The 21,277-nt window shown below is 40.3% G+C and overlaps 2 protein-coding genes across 4 annotated transcripts in view; one reads left to right on the top strand and one right to left on the bottom strand.

Moving 5' to 3' along the window:
• The window catches only part of LOC308080271 (uncharacterized protein), a 193,304-nt gene that overhangs the window by 120,832 nt on the left and 51,195 nt on the right, over positions 1 to 21,277 (top strand). The window lies entirely within an intron of this gene.
• Positions 1 to 21,277, bottom strand: part of LOC308080264 (sodium/potassium-transporting ATPase subunit alpha-1-like) — a 377,427-nt gene that overhangs the window by 338,117 nt on the left and 18,033 nt on the right. For 2 of the 3 annotated variants that reach the window (XM_080422050.1, XM_080422051.1), the window contains exons 13-17: positions 20,846 to 20,996; positions 18,640 to 18,808; positions 17,436 to 17,590; positions 16,440 to 16,563; positions 13,821 to 13,966 (exon numbers count right to left, since the gene is read on the bottom strand). In XM_080422050.1, the coding sequence (XP_080278176.1) occupies positions 13,821 to 13,966; positions 16,440 to 16,563; positions 17,436 to 17,590; positions 18,640 to 18,808; positions 20,846 to 20,996 (745 nt within the window). Of the gene's footprint in view, positions 1 to 9,219; positions 9,748 to 10,851; positions 10,944 to 11,440; positions 11,543 to 12,998; positions 13,130 to 13,820; positions 13,967 to 16,439; positions 16,564 to 17,435; positions 17,591 to 18,639; positions 18,809 to 20,845; positions 20,997 to 21,277 lie in introns of those variants that run through there. The other variant, XM_080422052.1, reaches the window with a different exon arrangement.

The raw sequence follows: 21,277 nt of genomic DNA, 5'->3' as shown, positions 1-21,277 counted from the left end.
AGGATTACCCCTCCGATAGCTGGACGCTCGATCTGTCTTCCATGATGTCATATGTTTATGTTAACGGATGCTGTTAAAATCCAGTGCTTTCTCTGTTCTCATTGAGAGAGACCCGACCGATGATGCGTTAACACCTGTGATACTGTAACCTTCCCATGTCTCTCATGTCTGACTAAAGATATAATATAATCGTTATAACCAATGGCTGCCTGTCTTCGAGTCTGCTTTTCTTTGTCGCCTTTTATGAAAGTGTCTGGTACTTTGTGTGGGTGATAAGAAGAAACAGCTCCAGACGGCAAGGATGAGGCTGAACCATCGTCTTATCGTCCTATTGCTCTACTGAATACAGATATGAAAATTCTCACAAAGATACTAGTGGGCAGGTTAAACAAACACATCTCCTCTATTATACACCCTGATCAGACTGGTTTTGTCCCTAACAGACTCTCATTCTTTAATGTCAGAAGGCTAATGAATATCATGTATCGTAGGTACAAGAAGGACTCTAAACTGGCTGTCCTCTGCTTGGATGCACAGCAGGCCTTTGATCAACTGGAATGGCCCTACATGGTCAAGGTATTGGAGGAATTTGGATTTGGAAATATATTTGTTTCATGGATCAAAATACTGTATGCTCATCCAACTTCCTCCATCCTCACTAACCAGGATAGATCAGCACCTATTACACTACATCGCTCCGCACGCCAAGGCTGCCCCATCAGCTCGCTCCTCTTCGCCGTCGCCATAGAACCACTCGCTATTAGCATTAGGAACCATCCACTCATCAAACCCATTAAAATAGGGGGCATAGATCATCACATATCTTTATATGCTGATGATGTTGTTCTTTATTTATCACAGCCTGAGCAGTCTATTCCTGTTCTATTAGATCTCATTAAATCCTTTGGTGAGGTCTCGGGATATACAATTAACTGGCAGAAGAGTGAATTTATGTCAATAGGTGCTGAGCTTGACAGTGAATTTTTGCATAACCTTCCTTTTAAAACCACAGACAAAGTGAAATATCTAGGGGTAATCCTACCAAAAAACCCTAAATTAATCATTAAGATGAACTTTCTTGAAAAAGTGGAGAAATTGAAGGGGGATATTGAAAAATGGAGGACTCTTCCTCTCTCCATGGTTGGTCGCATAAATGCAATCAAGATGGTTTCCCTCCCAAGATTTTTATATCTTTTTCAAAACCTTCCCATCTTCTTGCCAAAATCTTTCTTTAAATCAGTGGACTCATTAACTATGCCATTTATCTGGGGGTTTAAAGCTCATAGAATATCAAAGACACATCTATACAAACCTAGAGAAATGGGTGGATTAGGGTTACCATGCTTTTTGCATTATTATTGGGCAGCAAATGTAAGGGCCCTTGCGTACTGGCAGGATGGCTACAAAGTAGAGGTCCCCACCGAAACTCCTTCATGGATTACCATTGAAAAGAATGACACTAAAAAGACCTCTCTTCCAGCACTCCTCTTCTCAGCTCCTAGAACTCCCACTCACACCAAGATGGACAATTTTGTTATTTCAAATTGTTTGAAAATCTGGCAACAAATTAAAAAATTCACTAAAATGCCAGACACGTCCATACATACCCCAATACATAATAATCATGCATTTCTCCCATCTCTCTCAGACGTATCCTTTAATAGCTGGAGGCTTAAAGGTATAATCACCTTACAAGACCTGTATATTGATAAGCAGTTTGCTTCATTCACACAGTTGAAAGACAAATTTTCCCTCCCCACTACACACTTTTTCAGATATTTACAAATACGAAATTATGCTCGTCAATCTGTTCCTAACTTTGAGGTTCTCCCTGTAGATAGGTCACTCTATAAACTTTTATTAGGTCCACCTGAATCAAAAAAGATAATTTCCAAATTGGTAAACACATTCTCTGAGCAAATAAACTTTGCAACACACTCATTGAAAAATGCCTGGGAGGATGAACTAGGCATACAGATTGGGGATGATGTCTGGGAGGAGGGTCTCTGTAGAATTCAATCATGCTCTGTTAATGTTCGACTTCAACTAATACAATTTAAAGTGATGCACAGACTCCATTACTCAAAAACAAAGTTACACAGAATATTCCCAACCATTTCCCCGCTATGTGACCGATGTAAAATGGCAGAAGCCTCTCTGACCCACCTCTTCTGGACATGTCCAAAACTTTATTCTTTTTGGTGTGATATATTTAAATGGTTTTCTGTTTTGTATGGATGTGTGTTTAAACCTGACCCAGAGATCGCATTGTTTGGTTTCTATCGCTTATTGTCAAATCATAATGCCTCTGTACAAAGCACAATAATGTATGGAATGGTAATTGCAAAAAAAATGATTTTAAGACTCTGGAAATCTGATGTTGTGCCACACTTTAAGACTTGGTTATCTGAACTTACCTGTATATTACACATGGAGAAAATTCGATATGACCTGATGGACAATTCAAACAAGTTTTATGATATATGGCAGCCACTTCTAGATCACCTTGCTCAAATATCACACTGAACCTATTTGATGACTGTATGCCTTTCCACTTTCTACATTATCATTATTATTTATCTAGCAGTGTAAATGTACTACAATGACCCATCATTGTTTTGAAATTGTGCCCTGTCTCTTTATTTTATTTCTATTTTTTGTCTTCGTTTATCCTTTTTTTTTCTCTTTTACGTCTTGTCTCTTTTGAAAAAACCTAATAAAAATATTATAAACATAAGAAGAAACAGCTCCATCAGTTATCATCTTCTATTATATTAGTTATCATATATCTTCTGTTATATTAGTTATCATATATCTTCTATTATATTAGTTATCATATATCTTCTATTATATTAGTTATCATATATCTTCTATTATATTAGTTATCATATATCTGCTGTTATATTAGTTATCATATATCTTCTATTATATTAGTTATCATATATCTTCTATTATATTAGTTATCATATATCTTCTGTTATATTAGTTATCATATATCTTCTATTATATTAGTTATCATATATCTTCTATTATATTAGTTATCATATATCTTCTATTATATTAGTTATCATATATCTTCTATTATATTAGTTATCATATATCTTCTATTATATTAGTTATCATATATCTTCTGTTATATTGTATTAGTTATCATATATCTTCTATTATATATCATCATATATCTTCTATTATAATAGTTATAATCTATTATATTAGTTATCATATATCTTCTGTTATATTGTATTAGTTATCATATATCTTCTATTATATATCATCATATATCTTCTATTATAATAGTTATAATCTATTATATTAGTTATCATATATCTTCTATTATATTAGTTATCATATATCTTCTGTTATATATCTTCTGTTATATTGTATTAGTTAGCATATATCTTCTATTATATTAGTTAGCATATATCTCTATCATATTTTGAGATGGGGGTCCGTGACCAAATACATATCATTTTGGGGGTCCTTGACATGAAAAAGTTTGAGAACCACTGATTATAGCAACATAAGTTTTTTCAAAAATATAGAATCCCAGATGCAAAGATTTGAGTTGCAAAAAAAAACATGACTTTTCAAAAAAATAACAGATCTACAAGCTCATAGGGTGGCACTCTGTGCCTTGTACATCTGCTATTTTTGAATAGCCAAAGTATAAGATAATGGTTCAAGTGGTTAACAAGTGGACAGACCCTCCCTCCACATGGACTCTGCCTTGTCGTGGCGTGGAGGCTTGCGTGCCTCTGTGACCCTTGATCCCTGGAGGTCATAGGTCAGACCAAAGAGTCCAAATCCACGACATGACGCGCGGTCCCAACCCATCTGGTACCAATGTACTGCCCCCTGGTGGATGATGTGTGTCCCGCCCCACGTTAGTAGCAACACACACGCTCTATATAAACTACGCTCTATATAAACTTTGGCTATTTGAAAATAGCAGATCTACAAGCTCACAATGCGTCACAAGCTTGTAGATATGCTACTTTCAAAAGCCTTTGACACATGTTAGACAGTTATTCTGCCCACTAGTACTTTTACACTACCCAAATTCATTGCAGTATTGATACTTTTACGTAAGAAAAGATTTGAGTTCTTATTTCCACCACTGAAGCAAATCTTTCTGTAAAGTTTCAGCTGACAACTCATATTTTTTCTATAACCCCTCCGCTTTGTTGTCTGGAAACCAGGGGGAATAAACGCCCCCCGCCCTCCCCGCTCTCGCATGGTCAGGACAATCTTCAGTACCTGGCTTTATGGGACTTAGCTGGATTTGAACTTAGTACGGCAAGCGGTAGCAATCGAGGTCTGCCAGGCTTGGTGACTCTGACTTAGGTGCAAACCAGGATTCGAACCCGCGGCCCTTAGTACGGCAGGCGGTAGCAACTCGGGTGTACTAGGCCTGGTGACTCTGACTTAGTCCGCTTCGCTATAGGTACCGGCTAATCCTCACTGCTTTCTGTGTTGGCTTTGACTAGTGCTTCTGTAAAGGAAAGGTTCAGTGTAAAGAGTGAGTGGAGTTTGAAACGATCTACACTAAACATTGCAGCACAAATCATTCAATATGGCTCTGCTTGCTTCTATACTATAGGCTACCATATAAAGTAACATACTGTAGCCTCACCAGGTCATGACAACTTCCTCCGGTGAGTGTGATACTCCGCCGAGCGTGATAGCTTATCTGTTGGCGTAGGGGGTTGTTGGCCGGACTGGTTAGCTGCGGGTCAGGGGTTCGACTCCGGCTCGGCGAGAGCATTACTATTCCAGTTTGTCAACGATGCTTGTGACCGACAATGCAACCTTAACCTGATCAAACTAAGCACAGTCATTGCAGAATGAGAGCTTTTACTGACTGACTTAATGTTCCTGTTTCTTTCCGACAAACCTCTTGGACAGCTAAACATTGTCCAAGTTTTATTCCACCCGTCACATTTGGATCTGTAGGCTACTTGGTAAGAGATCTACAAGGGCGAGCTTGTAGATCGGCTATTTTCGCTGACCCCCTGTAGTACTATGAGGACCCCTGCTCTAGGATAACATAATGCTATGGTTTAAAACATTATCCAATTCGTTATTCAAATGCTTTCTTGTTTTTACATCATATCAGACGGCAATTCATTTTAGTCTCTCTTGTTGTATAGGTAGCCTCTATTATAATAATATAATGTGAACTCTTGTTTCCCCTAACTAATAAAATAGCCTAAATTTTTCAGTCATTGATTGATGTACTTTTATTTAGTAAGACATGAGAATCACAGTACATGGAAGTACAAAATTCACGGTCTACTAAACTGGAAGACTCAGTTAAGCACGCAGCTTGTTTAAGATGAGAACCCCATGCACACAAATCATGATGACATCTAAGCACGCAGCTTGTTTAAGATGAGAACCCCATGCACACAAATCATGATGACATATATGAGACAGACAGATATACACAATGTCATACACACAATGTCATACAATCAGCTTTCAGGTTACTGGTATGAAGAGAGAAAAAATATATATACAAAAGAGGAAAATGAAAGAGGGGGGAGGTTAAGACTTAGACAGGGGCCATTTTCGAATTGCAGCCTCCTGAAGGTGTATCTTCAGGGCAGTTTTGAAAGTGAGTAGGGTTTTACACTCCTTTACTCCTTTTGGTAGGGCATTCCACACTTGATGAATAGCATGAGAACGAGTTCATTCCCTTAGTTGAGCCAAATCTGGGTCATGTCATTGTTATCCAAGTTACTTGCATTTAATCATCGGTGGAAAAAGTATCAATACAGAAATACTCTGTGACAAGTAAATGTCCGGAATTCAAAATGTACTTAAAGTACTCATTATGCAGAAATCCTTTGAAAATAGCAAATCTACAAGCTCATGATGTTAATGTATGTTCTGTAATAATAATAACTACATTTTGTCAAATAATTGTAGTGGAGTAAAAGTATAATATTTGAATTAGTAGAATCAGCCTCAGATCTTAATAGTTTAGCCTACTTTAAAAGAAAAAAACACCTTACATGCTTTTCGGCAAGGATATAAACTAATAAAGTCATGTGACTTATTTCTATTGTGCTCCTTGTCTAAGACAAACAAAACATGTCAATATGACTAACCCAATGAATTTGGGAGGCATTTATATTACTAATTATTATCTTTGCAGATTAGGGTAACTGTCCTATGACTTATTTCCTCCCCCTTATCTCTATGTTGATGCCATATATTTGACTTGTCAGACACACTGTTGGAGCAGGCAGTCACTCTACCCATTGAGCTGAGGTAGAGTGACTATCCGTGGGGGGATATCATCAACCCGGGAGGCAGTTCGTCCCATAGCTGGGCAGCCCCGTAACCATGGCGACATTATTTTACACAAAAACGCTAATAAACAGCTGAGATTTGGGGAAATCCTCCAAAAACGGGCTTCGCATTCCATGCACAAAAAGATTTAAAATACCCTATCCCTCTCTCAATCTTTCAGCTGTCCATTCATATTTTTTCTATAACCCCTCCCCTTTATTGTCTGGAAACCAGGGGGAATAAACCCCCCCGCCCTCCCCGCTCTCGCATGGTCGGGACAATCTTCAGTACCTTGCTTTATGGGACTTAGCTGGATTTGAACTTAGTACGGCAAGCGGTAGCAACTCGGGTGTACTAGGCTTGGTGACTCTGACTTAGGTGCAAACCAGGATTCGAACCCTTTGCAGCCCTTAGTGCGACGAGCCCCAGAGATGGACGCTTCTAGGCCTTGTACTCTGACTTAGTCCGCTTCGCTATTAGTACCGGCTACTCTTCAGTGCTGTCTGTGTTGCTTTTCACCAGTGCTTCTGTAGCCCCTAGAGGGTAGTAGAGCGTGACGTCCTGAGTGAGACGCATAATTATTTAAAGGACGACTTCACCGATTTTCATATAATTGGTCCTCACTAATGCTCATGATAAAATGGTAAAAAAAAAATCTAATCAGTCTGTGTCTCAGAGGAGGGCTGTGGACAGTTCAGAGTCCCGTCAGTGACATCATCAACGGGGAATCCAAGCTAATAGAAACGGCAGGCTTTCTATTCCTGGAAAGTTGCAATGCAATAAAAGAAGCCATTGTTCTCGCGTTAATAAAAATCTAGATAAAAAAAGGGAAATCTTGTTGGAAAACGATGATGTCACTGGTAGACGGGTTTCTGGACTGTCCACAGCCCTCCTATGAAACACAGACCAAGTAGAAAAAAATTTGACCATTTTATCATGAGTATTAGTGAGGACCAATTATATGAAGATAGGTGAAGTCGTCCTTTAAGAGGGTTCAGCTTACATGTTGCTTCGACTAGTGCTTCTGTGTGAAGGAAAGGGTAAAGTCGACTGTGTAGCATTATATTGTTGCGTCCCATTTCTCCACAACTTCCTGTACTGAGGGAGCTAGCTTCTTTGGTGCAGGGGGTTGTTGGCTGGACTAGTAAGCCATTGCATCTGTCATTCAGATGTTCAAATTGACGTGAGCCACCGCCGATAATGCAACATTAACCTGATCAAACTAAGGACAGTCATTGTTGCATGGTTTCTCGCATCTGTCATTCAGATAAGACGTTCAAATTGACGTGAGCCACCGCCGATAATGCAACATTAACCTGATCAAACTAAGGACAGTCATTGTTGCATGGTTTCTTTCCAATAAAAAGCGTAAATAATTTGAAACATTTCGAAAATGATGTAGATATATTTCTTTGTTATTCAGTGGTTAATGTAGATATGCTATCATTGTAAAATGTCTAGCACATTTAGGAGTTCATTATGTGTTTCTGGTAAAAAATATATATATATATTCAGATCATTTATTTTGTCATTTAGGAGTTTCTTGTAAAAAAATATATATTCAGATCATTTATTTTGTATGTCTGTGGCAAAAATAGAATATTGATGAAAATGTCCATCACAAGCTGCCATTGTACTTTTAACTCAGACTGATGATAATGCCAGTCCATCACATAATTAAAGGTATTGGCTGTAATGTTATGATCAGATCAGTCAATCAAATTGTATGTTAAAGAAAGGAGGCGTGTAAGATCTGGTGCTGGACAATGAAAACAAAAAAGGCAGTAAAGATTGTCTCTTGCCATTTGAAGGCAGTAAAGATTGTCTCTTGCCATTTGAACCAGGATTGGTCACCCAAGCAGTGCATGGAGGACCGCCCGAGCCCAACCTCAGGCCTGCCGTGCTGTCGTCTTCATTCCTCTCCTCTTTGATGAACAACACACACACACACAAAAAACATGCATGGCACTTCCTCTAAACTATGATTCTTGATAAACCTACAACTATGATACTGACTAAACGATACTACTTGATAAACCTGCTACTATGATTCTTGATAAACCTGCTACTGTGATGACTAAACCTGCTACTGTGATGACTAAACCTACTACTATGATACTGACTAAACCTGCTACTATGATAGGCCTACTGACTAACCTACTATGATACTTGATAAACCTGCTACTATGATAGGCCTACTGACAGTAACCTGCTACTATGATAGGCCTACTGACTAACCTACTTGATAAACCTGCTACTATGATACTGACTAACCTACTTGATAAACCTGCTACTATGATACTGACTAACCTGCTACTATGATAGGCCTACTGACAGTAACCTGCTACTATGATAGGCCTACTGACTAACCTACTATGATACTTGATAAACCTGCTACTATGATACTGTAAACCTGCTACTATGATACTGACTAACCTGCTACTATGATAGGCCTACTGACAGTAACCTGCTACTATGATAGGCCTACTGACGAACCTACTATGATTTTGATAAACCTGCTACTATGATACTACTACTGACTAACCTACTATGATACTTACTTGATAAACCTGCTACTATGATAGGCCTACTGACTAAACCTACTACTATGATACTTGATAAACCTACTACTGTGATACTGACTAAACTATGATTCTAAAGAGAAAGGCACTTGGCTCATGCACTTTACTAAACTTTTTTCAAAGTACTCCAGCATTGAACTAGGAGACCTGGGATTTGAACATGGATCAGGCTCACTCTTGTATTGTTGTAGTACTACATTGTAGATTTTTTTAAGTAAAACATTTCAGTGCTGGAAACCAGGGCAGAAGAGGAAAGTTACATGGTGCAGCTTTGCAAAAGAAAAGAAACACTGACCAAAATGAGGTGACACACGACACCCAGGTGGGACCTGACTCGAGCGTATTTTTATTGAACGTTCAGAACTGTTAAAAACATGTATAAAATTGGTCCTGTTTCATAAACAAGGCACGCATTGTCAGTGTGCTCACAACATCATTAGCATGGTAACAACATCATCAGTCTCAGTGTTTGTCTATTAGTAGTATCAAGCATTCTCTAACAACAGTGGCTCTCAAACTTTTTCCATTTAAAGGACCCCCATAACTCAGGAACCAAATGGACCCCTCTCAAGGGCCGGTCCCATGAGGGTCCCTGGACCCCACTTTGAGAACCACTGCTCTAATATAAAAAAAACACCTTCCAATTGGGTTTTTTTTTTCTTCCCATCACAGGTTAAAACTTGTTTTCGTTTTTTTCCGAGCAGCAAGACAAAATATTTCATGCAGAGAGAATTTAAAAAGACTGGAGGAGGGGAGGAGGAGGAGAATGCAGGCTGACGGAGGAGATGGGGACGGGACGGGTGGTGGAGGAGGAGGAGGAGGATCGCCGGGGCACCCTCTTAATAGTAGGTCTCTCGTTCCACCCAACCTGGGACGCACACAGGGAGAGAAAACAAAACATGCAGGGGAAGGGACGTTAGATACAAGTTCTGTTCAGTGCAAGAACACAGTTGGACAGTCTGCCTTCTCAGTAAAGCACCATTCACACTGAGCACTACATCATTGTATTGTTTTGTATATAGTTGGTGTGAACTCTGCCATCCACTTGACTTTTAAAACTATATTTTCATAGTTGTAGTTCTCAGTGGGAACAGCCCTTAAAAAGGAGTAGTTCACCCCCCAAAAATACTAGATTTTCTATCAATTAAGCCTTGAATTCATGGAGATTTTATTTTGTTTGTCGCATTCCTAATCCAATAGTTTGATATCCGGTAAGAGAATCAAAGAGTCTCCTACTGAGCAGCCACCCAATCATAATTATTGGCTCAGGAAAGTGACAAAAACAGTGGGGTGTGTAATTGATAGAAAATAAGTGTTTTTTGGGGGTCAACTACTCCTTTAAATGGGGCAAAGCTCTGGAACCCTATGCCCACGGATCTAAAAGTCTAAAACTAGAGTCTGATGGTAATGTGTTTAACAGAAGACTCAAAATCACGGTTAAAATCAAATCAACAGTGTTCACATGAATAGATTCTGATTGGTTATTGGAATAATTATATTGCTTTAGTTTCACGTATTGGGTCAGATCTTTTTATTACAATGTTTAATTCCTTGTATTTCATTGTTTTTTAGATTGAAGTTCCATTTAGAGAAGGTGTTGAAATGTAATTTGTGATCAAATCAAATAACGCTTGTGTCATTGCCAAAACAGATACTGCCAATACTTAATTTCTGCCTTCGTTCTCCATCCTCCAACGTGGCGGTGTCACAGTGAAGTTGGTGACCTGCTGAAATATGTGACCATTTTGTGGACTTCACATAACGCAAGCGACACTGACGTTATGTGAAGTTCACAAGATGGTGACATAGATGGGCACCAATTTCACCATAACGCAGCCATGAGGAACAGATGCGAGTATTGGGATCTGGCTAGTGTGTGTGTGTGTGTGTGTGTGTGTGTGTGTGTGTGTGTGTGTGTGTGTGTGTGTGTGTGTGTGTGTGTGTGTGTGACACGAGTCTTGTGGTTTCTCACCTCCTGGGCTGCGTCTGAGGATCAGCTTACGGATTTCATCATAGATAAAGATGAGTAGGGAGTAAGGGAATGCACAGAACCACCAGTTGGGTCTGGAGACACAAAAACACACACAGATCAGAAACCACGGGGCAATTTTACTTGGAAAAGACATGACGCAACTCATGGTCCGTTCTCTAGACTTTTTTGTCATTTCATTTATTTATTTAGAGCATATTCAAATAAAATAAATAAGAAAAAATTAAAATCAGCGTCAAAGTAATAATATATCAGTAAATTATATTCTGTGAAAACTGTCAACATACATTGTAACATCCTGAGTGTACACATGTAGAGAGAGAGAGAGAGAGATGTAAGACAGATGTAGAGAGAGAGAGAGATGTAAGACAGAGATGTAGAGGTAGAGAGAGAGAGATATAAGAAAGAGAGAAATAGATTGGTTCCATTCTGTGTTTCAATCGATTCTCTGCACAAATGCCACATAACATCACATTTGCCAGTGGAATGAATGCTCTTCTTATTTTCTGACTATGAAACATTGTGAGATGCGTGTCTGTGGTACATTGTGAGGCGTGTGTGAGAGACTCACTTTAGGGGGTACATTCTGAGGGCAACGTCCATGCCAGGGCAGTAGGACAGGAAGGCAGCCAGGGCCGTCTCCTCAAACAGTCCAAAGATGAGGATCTTGTTCCTGGAGGAGAGACCACAGACAGCTCATCAAGCACTGTTCCTCACCGTCTTATAGATACCCTGTACAATCCTCTGTGTTCATTTAACTCGGAGGGTAAACTCAGGAGTTACACATAAAGTCATGCATGGATAAATTAACAGAGAGGATTGTCAGTTAACCCGAGTGGACCTGAGTAGGCGAAACACGTCCATTTCGGACGCGTACTCACAGGTTTTCTATAGACCCCCCTTAACAGACAACGTCACACTGATAAGAACCAGTATGCACGCGCAGGCCGGCACCAAATGAAACCCATTCTGTCACGTCTCGGTAGGACGCGGCTCACTAGCCAACACACAAGAGGAGGTTGAATGAACTGAAACCAGCGCACCCCAAAACAATGTGTTGGGAATTGATTGCATGAAACAATCACCTGTGCGTCCAGTCTCAATGTTGGTAAACTAATAATTGGTCTATAGACCAGACTCCTGCAGTGCCAAGCCATACGAACAGTGTTCATTTTGACATCAAATTTTGATTTAGTTTTAGTCAATAGTCTTTTTTTAAAATCTTTTTTAAAACAAGCTTTTCAGAGGTAAGAGACATTACATCACATCACTGTGTGGGCAAGCAGTTCATACAAATTCCCCACAGTTCATACAAAAGTGTCTTTTCAGTACATAGATTGTTCGTCAGTATAGTCATGTACTGTATAGCCTGCCTGCTGGCAGTTGTGACAGTCTCTTCCTCTGATCTGGCGGTCCTGTGGCTGCAAGACCCAGGTCGCTTCTTAACCCCCCTACCAGACCCCCGGGTTCACACAAACATTTTATACCATGATGTATATATCTATATAATACCATATTTTCTAAATAATGCAATGAAAAAAAAAGAAAAAAAAATCATAATTGTGTTTGTTAGATTCCCTCTAATCTTGTTACAAGACAAGTCAATAGTCTTTTGAATACAATTCCATTTAGTTTTAGTCATATTTTAGACATCTGAAATGTTTTAGTTTTTGTCTAGTTTTAGTCAACTAAATATCATAAAGTTGACTAAATCTACAGTTAATTTAGTCGACTAAAATGTATTTTGGCAGGCCTTGATGGCGTCGTAATGGCTGATTTTACAATTGCTTGCATGCTGAAAATAGTCGATTTACAATTCACAACGCGTGCCCGAGCACAACCAGACATAAAATAACTTGTATTTTACAAATTCTTTTAGTTCTACTGGATCTCTTCTCCACTAGTCCCTCCCTAACATTTTAGTCTAGTTTTTATTTGTTGATGAAATTGTCAAGTCTTTAGTTTTACTCTTAGTTTTAGTCCTCATAACGTAGTTTTTATTTAGTTTTCTTCAGTGAAAAAAGGTAGTCGACGAAGAATTTTCATCATAGTTTGAGTCGACGAAATCAACACTGCATACATTACAAACTAAACTAAACAACTGTCTGCAGAGCCGTAGCCGTACTCACTTCATGCCCTGTTGGAAGACGGAGTTCCTCCTGGTCTTGCAGATGATCAGATCGGACCACTGCACGACCACGATGCTGACGAAGAACGCCGTGTGACACGTGAACTCTACGATCTTTCTCTGCTCATAGGTCTGTGACGGAACAACAACGACAACACAGTAGAACTCATTTACGACAGACACCCAATCACAGTGAATAGGGGCGACACAGTTCAACTCAGTGAGTCACAGTAAAATCTTTTTCCAAGAGTGTGAAAAAGGATTTGGTTCCATCAGCAAACTCTCATCTTTTTTACTTAGGATTTTTAACTTGTATGACTGCATCAGCTCAAGTACCGTACTTAAGCAGGGTTTCCTGCAGGAAAAATGTTAGCCTAGGGGGGAGGCCAGGAGGAGAGACCAGTTGCGCACACACAATTGTTTTTAATTAATAAAAAAATAAAAAAACATTGGTGCGATGATGGAAAACACAACATTATGCTATCGTTATTCACATTTATTCAACATCGTGTTTGGCATCAAAACCAGTTTAACTACTTTAACCCTGTACATATATCGAAAATAGCAGATCTAAAGCTCACAACACATCATGCTGCAAAACGTTGTGAGCTTGTAGATCAGCTATTTTATGACAGTGTGACAGGGTCTTCTCGTGGCTGCCCCCTCCCTCGCCATGTTTAAAACCACTCAAAACCCACCTTTTCAGACTTCCTTCCCTACCTAATACCCCCTTTTTTTACCTTTGCTTTACACCTTTACGTTGAGCACTCAGAAAAGCACTATATAAATGGTATGTATTATTATTCTAATGAGCGTTACTCACCCACTGCTGTCCATAGCTGTCCTCCAGGTCGTTACAGAACTTGTTGTCCCAGTCCACTCTGATGCCCAGCAGGGTGGCGGGCAGGAAGCCGTTCTCCACCAGGATGACAAAATATGTGAAGAACCCTGCCAGGGCCTGGATCATACCTGGAGGAGAGAGAGAGAGAGAGAAGGAAAACACACAGGAATTAACAGAGGAATGACATATAGAACTCTGGGCTCTGGGGCTCATATAAAACATCATTTATACGGGATGTTCCAGTAGAACGCATCCCGCAGCGGTTGTCCTCGTTTTAAAAACAGTCTGTAACCATTTTAAGGGATTTGACTTACTTTAACCCATTAAGACCTGAGGCGATTCTTACAAATGTTTTCTTAAAAACATTTTTTTTAAAATAGCAGATCTACAAGCTCATAGCGCGGCACTCGGTGCCGCGCTATGAGCTTGTATATCTGCTATTTTTGAATAGCCAAAGAAATCTAAAGTGACACAGATGCGTTCCAGGTCTTAATGGGTTAAGAGACTTTTGTAGGTTACAACAAAAGGTCTTAGCCTTTCATTCATGCAATATGTTGTAAAAGTGGAATTGCCCTTTCCCAAATTCACATTAAAAAAATCATACAATAAATATTTTAAGGGTCGAGTCACGGGTTAAAAAACAAGGAGACGTGTTGTTCAACAGGAATTTAGGCCCTTAGAGGAGACTCTTATGAGAAGATTAAGGGGAGTGGGAAGGTCAAACCTATTGTTGGCTTCAATACCAAAGAGGGGTAAAGAACGAAAAGCCTGAGATACCGGCCTGTCATCACTCAAGGAACACGCACGCGCACGCACGCACACACACACACACGCACACACGCACGGTTAGCCATCATCGGCAGCCTATTTCTGGTTAGCCATCATCGGCAGCCTATTTCTGGTGCATGCCTCTCTCCCAGTTATCTCAGGACCACCCAGACACTGATTGAGCCTTCCTGGAACAATCTAATCTAATATGGTCAGCCTTTCTCCAGAGAGCTTTTCAATGTACCACACACACACACACGCACGAGACACACACACACACACACACACACACACACACACACACACACACACACACACACACACACACACACAGAGTCTGGAGGCTGGAGGAGCAGTTAGGGGTTCAGTGTCTTGCTCAAGGACACTTCCGACACCAGCCTCGTTTTACCAGCCTTTTTGTTTACTTCGATACTAACCCAAAAAGGGGAGCTGGAGATTGAACCCAGTAACCTTGTGGTTTCCAGACTGTACCGCCTGAGCCCACTGCCTCCCTAATGTACGAGGCAGCCGTCATCCACAGCTGTCAGCATCACAGAGGCCAGCTCCCGGGCCACTTCTATTCTACTGCCAACAAAGCCTGTCATCTTCAGGTGTCCCGACAGATAATAATGCAATGAAACTGGCCTGCAGTACTTGTTGAACCATTATGGAGTAATCAATGGTATGTCCAATAAATTAAATATAAAGTGTTTAACGCTCTTGTAGTTTTTACAGTGTTTTGGTGAGAGTTACTTCAATTTCATTTGTTTTCTGTGTACCATGCAGAGAGCTGCCAACACACAGCTCTATATTATCCAGACCGACGCAGCATTTGTCCTCATGTGCCAGCTTGGCTGTTGGCACCCTTCCACTGATGTTTGGTGGAGCTTGGGGCGAGTACAACAACTCTGTCTGACACTTTAACTACAAACTGCACTTACTTAGTTCATCTGTTGTTTTCGGCACGCTATACCGTTTGTGCTACAGCAGTGGTTCTCAACCTTTTCAGGCCGTGACACCCCCAAAATAATCATATTTGAACTGGCGACCCCCCCCCCCACCCTGACAAGCACGGAATCGTAGGAGTTGAGGCATTACATTTAGTTTGACTCGGTTCCACAGATAAAATATTGTGAAAATGGCTTGTCTACTAGCTCACAGCGCCTCACAGCTTGCAGATCAGCCATTTTCACAATCTTTGCCTCTTTCTTATATTATTTGACAATTTGGCCAATGTTTGACCAGTTTTTTATAGTATAGTTTGTTGATAACTTTTGATGCGGTAATGGTCTTTTTTCATTTCATTTAGTTTATCTTTTAAGTTTTTAAGTTTTTCTTAAAAGTCCTTAAATTGTCACTTTACAGTCATCTGGGGCATCATAATTTAGGCATTTACTAATGACCTCTCGCTGACTGTTTGTGGTTTTCAACCTTTTTCATATCAAGGTCCATTATTTATTCGGCATTTGAGCGACGGACCACCATTTGATGAGATTTAGATATATAATAATAATATAATAATTTGACTTAGAATATTTTGTTGTCGTTGGATAAGATTTTGTCCACAATTCCAAACTGTGTTGATGTTGGTACCATAGGAGAGATAACAGGCAAACGTTGATCAAAATAACAACCCTTCTACAGTCTCTAATTGTGAGTAAAATGAAACCAAATGGACCCACAAGGGTCCATTTGGTTTCATTTTACACTCTCAAAAGTTAAAGATCTATAAGGGTCCATTTGGTTACCAACTCTCCATCATTTAGCAGGGGACCACCTGGAACCCCCTCATGGATCCACTGGTTGAGAACCACTGGTTTAGAGAGAACTTACCGATCTGTCCGTAAGCTATGCTGATGAGCCTTTCGTTGACCAGTTTGTCTGTTTTGGGGTTTCTGGGCTGTCTCTTCATGATGTCGCTCTCAGCTGCTTCGTAGGCCAGGGAGATGGCAGGGACCTGAGAGGACAAAGCACCAAGTAACTCATTTAGACCTGGAAAGCCTATACCATATTATACCCTTCAATCCGGGAAAGCATCCGTGTCATATTTTCTTTTGTCAAGGACCCCCAGATTGATATATATTTGCTGTGGATCCCCATGTGAAAATATTTTGTTCCATCTGGACCCCCAGAAGAGAATTTATTATCAAAAAAAGAAAGATCATAAATTATTCAAAACTTTCCAAACATGTTGAGATTTTTTCAAAGCTCGCCGCGCATCAAGCTTGTATATCTGCTATTTTTGAAAAGACAACGTACACATTTTATTATAATTTTTTTCAGAAAACTTAGGTTAGGATTTAGAAGGCGTTTTTAAAATCTGTCTCAGGTCTAAATGGGATAAACCCGGTCAGCAAAGTCTGCAAGTGGCTCTATAACAGAATCAGAGATGCCGACATTAAAAGTCTAGTCAGATAAAATAACTGATTGGATATTAATCCATCATTCTGGTCCCTTTCAAAGATGCAGTAGACAAGAGATCAGTCGTAAATGTCCACAAGATGGACAGATACCATAATGTTCTGTGTTAACAGCATTCTTCACAAGATTTTAAAGATTTGCATTACACGATCAGTGTGCCTCAATGTGAATACTGTTCAAAATTTAATTTGCAAGCGTTTTGACTAGGTATTCTGGCCAGAAAGTTGTTTGGAAAAATGCTACATTGTAGGGATTAGCTCATAGGACCACAATGGAAACAAGTCCCCATGATTTTTATTTGTTTATTATCCTTTGATGTGTTATCCTTTTAGCCTAAATGTCTGACTGTACCTTGTGCCGTTTACATTTCCCTCTAATAAAGTATTCAATCAATCAATCCATCCTCACCATGTCAGTTCCCAGGTCGATACAGAGGATAGTGACGGTTCCCAGAGGCAGGGGGATGTTGGCGATGATGAACAGAAGGAAAGGTGTGATCTCTGGAATGTTACTGGTCAGGGTGTAGGCGATGGACTTCTTCAAGTTGTCGAAGATCAGACGACCTGGCAAAAGAAATAGATAAAATGCAACATTGAGTTCAAGTTCAAAACTTTCTTCTCTTCCAACTCAGGTTTGAAAGTCTGCTCTGGTCGTATGAATTTCATGTAATTCTGAATTTCCAGTTGTACGTCGTCGACCACATAATCCCCAAATCCCTGCTTTGATTCCGACTAGAATGGATTGAAGAGACACCTGGAACTGATACCTTGTGAGAGACCAGGCTAAGTGGAGACACACATGCTGGGACATACACATCTCCCAAACCTCCATCCAAGCCCAATCTTACTGTAAACAACATATTTTCAGATTGTTAGTGAACCAAAACTAATTTATTCAGAGGCTTGCATAATTGTCCATCACCGCTTTCAAAACAATGCACGCACGGTAACACATGGTAATTCCATAATGTAATTCCATAATGCAATTATAATTCCATAATTCCTCACACAGAGACTACTCATGCCTGATTTATACATGGTTGCGTGCCCCAAAATAGCCGATCTACAAGCTCACAACGTGTCGCGCCACCAAAGACGGTTGATATAGAAAGATAGACCATTCCCAATTGGAGCCACTGGAGGTGACATGGTACACAAATCCTACAAATGGTCTCCTTAGTGGGCGACGGCAACATCGTATGTTTACTGGCGCTAGATCCCGCAAGAGTGTGTTGCTGGGAAAAAGTAAGGTCGATAATAAAGTTGATTTTCTGCCGATTTGTCTCTCTAAAAAAAGCCATTTTAGTATGAAAATCTTGGGAAGATTGTGTGGCTTGTGGGCGATTGGGTCCAATATTTAGTTAAGTGACCATGGGGCTAAAGAATGGTTCAGAAGCTGTGTTCACGTTTACTCCATTTTAGAGTCCAACCTGCTTCCGGTCTCCTAAAAAGGCGGCCACCTACTGCACGCAGATACGGGAAGTAAACCGGAGATGGCGTGTCTTTCTTTCTTTTTTTTTGTCTTGGGCGCCACGACACGCTGTGAGCTTGTAGATTTCGGCGAAACTAAGTGTAAATCTGATGGGATCCAGAGAGCGCCCAGATGTTCTCACCCTCTTCCACTCCAGTGACGATGGAAGCAAAGTTATCGTCCAGCAGGATCATGTCAGCCGCCTGCTTGGAGACGTCGGAGCCAGCGATCCCCATGGCAACGCCGATGTCGGCCTTCTTCAGGGCAGGAGAGTCGTTCACGCCGTCGCCCGTCACGGCCACAATGGCGCCCTGCCGAGAAAAGAAAGAGTTGAGTGTTTGTCAGAAAGAAATGACGTGCGTGGGAGTGAGATAGACAGAAATGGCTTTAAAGGGATAGTTCACCCCAAAATGACTTTCTTTCTTTCTATCGATTAGTCACCCCATGGAGACTTGAATTCAATTCATGGATATTTTCTTTGTTTTTGTCGCATTCCTAAGCCAATCATTTGATGACCGGCAGCGGTTCCGGTGGGAGACACAAAGAGTCTCCTTTGTGTCTCCTACCGGAACCGCTGCCTACCGGTTCACTGGTCATCAAATTATTGTCTTAGGAATGTGGCAAAAACAAAAAAAAAATCCATGAATTCAAGTCTCCATGGGGTGACAAAGGGATAGTTCACCCAAAAAAATATTTTTTTCTATCGATTAAAGGGCAGTAGTTCTCAAACATTTTCATATCAAAGAAGAACGTCAAATGTATATGACCCCCATCTGAGAAGATTTTGTGCCTGGGACCCCCCCCCCCCACAAGAGAAGATGTGTGTTGAATTTTTTTTCATTATTCCAAATCTTTCACTGTTTCACCAAGACTTTTCCAAATTAAAAAGCTATTTTCGAATAGCGTAAGTGTAAAATAAAGTAAAGTGCCTAAACTGTTCCTCGTTTTGCTGGGTTACCCCTGGAACCCCCTCAAGGACCCCTGGCGGTCCCTGGATACCACCACTGGTTTCATTTTCAGTTTTTCTTTGGATCTCGCTCCACTGTAAGAACAGTTCCATTACATGGACCGTCTGTTTTTTTAAAGGAACATTAAACATTAAACTGTTGATAGTTTGCCAGCCCAGCTGGCGTCCTAGTTTCTCAGCTGCCAATAGTAAACAAAACCTATCTGGTTAGCGTTGGCAGCAGCTAAGAAACACTTAGCTGGCGATGAGAAAAGCCACAATAGAAGGAAGGCTTTTACTGAATGAATTATCAAAGGGAGAGAGGAGAAAAGGCTTCATGTAAATGTGTCCTGGAAAACCTATCGTGGCTGTTGGCCAGAAACCATGTAGGCCTATCTCCATATTTTATAAGTTATACTTTTTACGTTGTTTCATGAATAAATGCCCCGTTTTACATGACAGTGTCACCAAAAAAGCCACGATGCACCGTGATGCACCGTGTGAGCTTGTAGATATGCTATTTTCAATGCAGTTTTTATAATGACCTGCCCAAAATAGGGACGCCATGTTGAAAGTGGTTAAGTCTGTCTGTGGGTTTTATAAATATTGATCAAAAAGAGAGAGAGAGCGAGAGAGCGAGAGAGAAAGAAAGATCCTATGTAGATGTATAACTATTTCTGACAGCAAAGGCACAATTCTTATGGTTTTGTAAGATAGTTTGTAACAGCTGTTTACACATTTCTGTATTACCATTTAATTGTACGCATGCGTTGTTTTGTTCCACTTTTGCTTTGACAATGTAAATGTATGTTTTCCTGCCAATAAAGTGCCTTTGAATTGAATTGAGAGCGAGAGACACAGAGGGAGAGACAAAGAGAGCGAGAGACAGAGAGAGAGACAGACAGAGAGAGAGACAGAGAGAGAGACAGACAGAGAGAGAGACAGAGCTTCGTAGACACTGCAGTAGGCCTGTCCCCGACTAAGGATTTCTATAGTCGAATCTGATTGGCCAATAGTTGCCTATAGCCGACTAATAGTAGACTAATGCAACACCAAAACAAAAAAAGAAAAAGAAACATTCTTTTAATTTTTTTTGGCATGATTCCACTGAGATTGGCAGTCGAATCAGTCTGATTCGACTGCCAATCATGCAAATACATATACATCAAGCATATACTTGCTTGGTTTCTCCCAATAAATCATGATGTATATCCTATCTTTGGCAAACTATTAGTTAATTAATAAAACAAACTAGGCCAATCTCTCAGTCGAATAATACAAAAATTATAATAATTAGACTAAGAGATTGGCAGTCGAATCAGACACCCCTCGACTGATTAGTCGACTATTCGAATAATCGAGGTCAGGCTTACACTGCAGACACTCAAGCACTCAAGTCTACCTGTCTCTGACAGCCCTCCACGATGATGAGTTTCTGCTGAGGGGAGGTCCTGGCGAACACGATCTCTGTGTGGTATTTCAGGATGTCGTCCAGCTGCTCCGGGGACAGGTCTTTCAGGTCTCCACCGTGGACCACACAGGCCTTGGCGTCTCTGAGAGGGAAGGGAAGACACAACAAACGGGCATGAATGAAGCTGATCTCGTCGTTGGGGATTCCTGGGTTTTTAGCCCCATTTATACTTTGTGGTAGGGGTGGGACGATATATCGATATCGCGATATATCGCGATACTTTCTCCCGCAATAATTAATCGATATACTGCCGAAAAATATCGATATATATATATATATATATTTTTTTTTAAAGTTTGTGATACGTTGTTTTTCCTACTCTGTATTTGTGTAATGATGATTTTGAACTGTTTGGTGCTATTT

The sequence above is a fragment of the Gymnoscopelus braueri genome, assembly GCF_963280865.1.
Source record: "Gymnoscopelus braueri genome assembly, chromosome: 24".
NCBI classification, from domain to species: Eukaryota; Metazoa; Chordata; class Actinopteri; order Myctophiformes; family Myctophidae; genus Gymnoscopelus; species Gymnoscopelus braueri.
This window is presented reverse-complemented; position numbering and strand designations above follow the sequence as displayed.